The following is a 5,618-nucleotide window of genomic DNA, read 5'->3' as shown; positions in this document are numbered from 1 at the left end:
GAGCCTTACTTCCATTTAGAGGCTTATGACTCGATTTGCAACACTCTTGGGAGTCAAGGTTTTTCGGCCGATGATGTGAAGTTGGTCTTATTTCAATTTTCCTTGGAAGATAAGGCAAAGAAGTGGTTCTACACTTTGCCATCAGCATCTATTTATACTTGGGGGGAGATGCAACAAACATTTTTAGACGAATTTTATACCGCCCAAAAGACCAATGATGCGAGAAAAGGGTTGAGGAGCTTTCAAAAACAACAAGGCGAAATGTTCCATGAAGCCTTCGAGCGCTTAAACATGATGATTAAAAATTGTCCACACCATGGGATTGAGCTTTGGGAGTTAATGAACGCCTTTCATGAAGGGTTGTGTGCCGAAGATGCACGAGATTTGATGTCCATTACAAATGGGACATTTGGCACAAACTATGAGCATGAGGATTGGGAATTTTTGGAGCAAATGGCAATCACCTCGAAAAGGAAGGCTCAAGCATCGAGGAGAGCACGACCGGCCGTTACTCGAACACAAGTGCATGCGGTTGATGACGGTAATATACAAACTTCTAATCAGATTTATGATGTTTGTGCATTGTGTAATGAAATAGGTCATGCGGCGGAAAATTGCCAAGGAATGGTGGAAGGGCAATTTGAAGAAGTTCATGCCGTTCAAGGTCAAGGAGGGGGTGGTAGAAATTTCAATATGAATTCTAACACTTATCACCTCGGGTTGAGAAACCACCCGAATTTTCGTTATGGGAACCCTTCGAATCAATCAAACCCGAACTTTCAAGGTAGCCAAGGGAACTATGGTTCGCGCCAACCTTACAATAATCAAAGTGGATATCAAGGTGGGAACAACCAAGGATACCAAAGGCAATATCGAACGGGTCAAGAACAAGGGGGGTCTTCGGGTGGTAATGAAATGATGGAAATGTTGAAGAGCATGCAAGCAGAAATGCAAAAGGGGAACCAAATGGATGACGCTCGCATACAAAAGGATGAGGCTCGAGACAAAGCAATCCAAACTTTGACCACTCAAATGGGTCAACTTGCCACCGAAGTGTCCGAATTGAAGAAGAGTAAAGGTCAATTACCAAGCGACACTAAGGTAAATCCATCCCATGGTACGTCAAGAGGTAACAATGTTAATATCCATCATGTAAGTGTTTTGAGAAGTGTGAAAGAGTACAAAACCAATCCTTCACCGGATTTGGTTGATGGGGTGGTTGAGGATATAACGGGTCAAGATAGTGAGGAAGAAAATGAACCACCCATTGTTTCTTCTAAAAAACCCAATTTTGAAAAACCCGAAGTTATTAAAGAAAAAGTAAATGAGGGTGAGGGGTCTAGTGAAGTACCGTTTCCTTCGGCTTTATTAGATCCGGGTAGAAAAAAATTTATTTCAAAACGGGGTCCTCAAAAAGAGGAAATGTGGGAGGTTTTTAGACAGGTTAAAATCAATCTTCCTTTGCTTGAAGCTATTAAACAGGTACCCGCTTACGCGAAGTTTTTAAAAGAATTGTGTACCCAAAAGAGGCAACAAAAAGTGCCTAAATTGGTTGATTTGAAAGAGCGGGTAAGCGAGGTTTTAAAAGGAGATCTTCCTCCTAAGTTACAAGATCCGGGAACGCCTTTTATAGATATTCAAGTAGGAAATTTTCAAACTGCAAGGGCGTTATTGGATCTTGGAGCCGGAGTAAGTATCTTACCGGGGGGGTTATACGACCAATATGATTTTGGTCCATTGAAACGGGTTGAGACAACGGTGGTATTAGCCAATTTTTCTCATAAACTTCCTCGGGGGATTGTACGGGATGTGATAGTTAAGGTTGATGAGTTTTATTATCCCGTGGACTTTCTTGTGCTAGACTACTCACCCGCGGACCCAATTCAACAACAAAATATTATTTTAGGTCGGCCGTTTTTAAACACCGCACATGCCATTATTGATTGTCGATATGGTACGGTCGACATGACATTCGGTAATAGAAAGATGAGATTAAACGTTTTTACTAATGGTACTAATGTTTATGATGAGTGTTTTGTAGCAAACTTCATAGATGAATATGACCCAAAGGAGTTCGAGGAAGAGATTTTGGGTTCTTGTGTTCGTGGTGTGTCTTTGCAGGTGCACGCATGTGATTTGGAAAAAGAAGAGAAAGAGCAAGAAGCTCTTGCGGTGAAGGAAGGGAATCCACCATGGACCTACCAAATGGATACTTTACCGGTGGAAATCGATTCGGGCACAAAGCCTTCTTTGGAAAGTCCACCAAGTGTGGAGTTGAAGGAGCTACCAAAGCACCTAAAGTATGCATTTTTGGGGGAGAATGACACTTTACCGGTGATCATTGCTTCCAATTTGGAGGTAGCTCAAGAGGAAGAGTTGATGCGGGTGTTGAAGGCTCATAAGGCGGCGATTGGGTGGACGATAGCCGATTTAAAAGGCATTAGTCCATCCATTGTGATGCACAAGATTATTACAAGTGAGGACGCAAAGCCGACCCGTGAAACACAAAGAAGGTTAAATCCGAACTTGAGAGAAGTGGTGAAGAAAGAAGTTATCAAGTGGTTGGATGCGGGGATCATTTATCCCATTTCGGATAGTGCATGGGTAAGTCCAACTCAGGTAGTGCCTAAAAAATCCGGCATCCAAGTAGTGAAAGATGAACAAGGTGAGCAAATCGCCACCCGCCCGGTAACCGGGTAGCGAGTGTGTATTGATTATAGAAAATTAAACGCGGCTACCTCAAAAGACCATTTCCCGTTACCCTTCATTGACCAAATAATTGAGAAACTTTCCGGTCAAAAATATTATTGTTTTTTGGATGGGTACTCGGGATATAACCAAATTGCTATTCACCCGGACGACCAACACAAAACCACGTTTACATGTCCATATGGTACATTTGCTTTTCGGCGAATGCCATTTGGACTATGTAACGCCCCCGCCACGTTCCAAAGATGTATGATGAGTATATTTTCGGACATGGTCGGGGAATCTCTTGAAGTGTTTATGGATGATTTTTCCATTTTTGGTCCAAGTTTTGACTCTTGTCTTAATGAATTAGAAAAAGTTTTAAAAAGGTGTGTTGAGACAAACTTGGTACTAAGTTGGGAAAAGAGCCATTTTATGGTTCAAGAGGGTATTGTTTTGGGGCATGTCATTTCGGACCGGGGGATGGAGGTAGATAAAGCAAAGATTCGGGTAATTTCATCTTTACCCCCACCAAAGAATGTTAAGGGGGTGAGATCTTTTTTGGGACATGCGGGGTTTTATCGAAGGTTTATTAAAGGTTTTAGTGTAATTACAAAACCTTTATGTAACTTGTTATTAAAAGATGTTCCCTTTGATTTTACTGACGAATGTTTGCAAGCGTTTCATGTTTTGAAGGAACAGTTGGTGAAGGCTCCTATTTTGCAACCACCGGATTGGTCAAAGCCGTTCGAGATTATGTGTGATGCTAGTGACACGACCATTGGAGCGGTTTTGGGTCAAAGGGTCGATAAGAAGTCGGTGGTGATATATTATGCAAGCAAAACTTTGTCCGAGGCGCAACTCAACTACACCACAACCGAAAAAGAATTATTAGCGGTGGTGTATGCCTTGGACAAGTTTAGATCTTACATTTGGGGGAGCAAGGTGATAGTGTATTTGGATCATAGTGCGGTCCGATATTTGATGGAAAAGAAGGATGCGAAGCCCCGGTTGATTCGTTGGGTGCTTTTGCTACAAGAATTCGATCTTGAGATTCGGGACAAAAAGGGATGTGAAAATGTTGTTGCGGATCATTTGTCCCGAATCCCGTTGGAAGGTGTTGATGACCCAAGTGAAATCAATGAACGGTTCCCCGATGAACACTTGTTGGCCGTCTCGACTTATGTTGCACCTTGGTATGCCCATTACGTTAATTATTTGGCTAAGGGTGCACTACCAAATCATTGGACTAAGAAGAGACGACAACAGTTTCTTAGTCAAGTGAAGCAATACATATGGGATGAACCTGACTTGTTCAAAATCGGGGCCGATCAAGTGATACGAAGATGTGTTCCCGAAACGGAAGTTTTAGAGATCTTGATCCATGCTCATTCATCAGCGTGTGGAGGGCATTTTAGTGGGAACAAGACGGGTTATCGGGTGTTATCTAGTGGGTTTTATTGGCCCACGATTTTCAAGGATTCTTGTGAGTATGCCCGGATTTGCATTAATTGTCAAAGAATGGGAAGTATTTCGAAACGTGATGAAATGCCGTTACAACCGATTTTGGTAGTAGAAGTATTTGATGTTTGGGGAATAGATTTCATGGGTCCTTTCCCAAACTCAAATGGGATTTTATATATATTGGTTGCGGTTGATTACGTGTCGAAATGGATTAAAGCTATTGCCACAAGGACCAACGATCATTCCGTCGTATGTAAGTTTGTGCAATCTAATATTTTTGCTCGTTTTGGTGTGCCTAGGGTGATAATAAGTGATGGTGGTTCACATTTTAAAAACTTCAATTTTGGAAAATTATTAAAAAGATATAATGTGAATCATCGCATTGCTACACCCTACCACCCGCAAACGAGTGGTCAAGTGGAAGTATCTAACCGGCAAATTAAAGAAATCTTAATGAAGACGGTGAGAACGGATCGAAAAGATTGGTCAAGCAAGCTTGACGATGCATTGTGGGCTTATCGAACGGCTTACAAAACTCCACTTGATACCACTCCTTATCGGATGGTTTATGGGAAAGGATGTCATTTGCCTATGGAATTGGCACATCGGGCATATTGGGCAATTAAAACGGTGAACGCAAACTATGATGAAGCGGGTCGGGCGAGAAAGCTTCAATTGAATGAAATTGAGGAAATAAGGGATCAAGCCTATGAATGTGTATCCGCATACAAAGACAAACTAAAAAAAGTTCATGATGCGAAAATAAAGAAAAAGAACTTTGAAGTGGGTCAAAAGGTGTGGTTGTATAATTCAAGGTTGAAAATGTTTGCGGGGAAACTCAAAAGCAAGTGGATGGGTCCTTACGTTGTCCGAAGAGTGGGAAGGTTCGGTGATATTGATATTCAAGACGAACGAACAAACAAGCAACAAACGGTGAACGGGCATCGGCTTAAACCGTACTTGGAAGGTAATGATATCAACAATCTCGAACTAGACAAAGTGGGTTACATTTTACACCCAGTGGATGACGAGGAAATGTGAAAGAGGCCCAGGTTTGGTATTTGTAAATATTTAGTGTAGTTTAGTGCGTTTTGAATAAGTCCCGTTTAAACCGGTGTTCGAAACAAGTGTGGGGAAATTTTTACGGATTTCCCGAACATAGTGTTGAGGACAACACGGGCTTTTAACGGGGGGTAGGGTAATATTTTTATGATTTCAAGTAAATTATAAAAAACACATAAAAATTAAAAAAAAAAATTAATTTGAGAAGGCCCAGTTCCAGCCGTAAGTTACGGCCAGGGGACCGTAGCTTACGGCTCCAAGAGAAAAAAAAGAGCCATACGGCCCCAAGCTCCTGTCTTACGACAGGTTCATTTTTCCAGGTCCAGCCGTAAGCTACGGCTGGTGACCGTAGCTTACGGCACCGAGCAGGTCTTGGGGTCCCTTTTGGTGTTATCGTTTCATTA

General features: G+C 41.9%; 1 protein-coding gene across 1 annotated transcript; it reads left to right on the top strand.

Moving 5' to 3' along the window:
- Positions 1-1,422: 1,422 nt before the first annotated feature.
- LOC110882698 lies at positions 1,423-4,520 on the top strand. The gene is made up of 2 exons (XM_035984394.1): positions 1,423-2,334; positions 4,515-4,520. The coding sequence occupies exons 1-2, from the start codon at positions 1,423-1,425 to the stop codon at positions 4,518-4,520; spliced, it is 918 nt and encodes a 305-aa protein (XP_035840287.1).
- The last annotated feature ends 1,098 nt before the right edge of the window (positions 4,521-5,618 follow it).

Source organism: Helianthus annuus, chromosome 15, assembly GCF_002127325.2.
Source record: "Helianthus annuus cultivar XRQ/B chromosome 15, HanXRQr2.0-SUNRISE, whole genome shotgun sequence".
NCBI lineage: Eukaryota > Viridiplantae > Streptophyta > Magnoliopsida > Asterales > Asteraceae > Helianthus > Helianthus annuus.
Note: the sequence above shows the minus strand (reverse complement) of the source record. Positions and strands in the feature narration are given on the sequence as shown.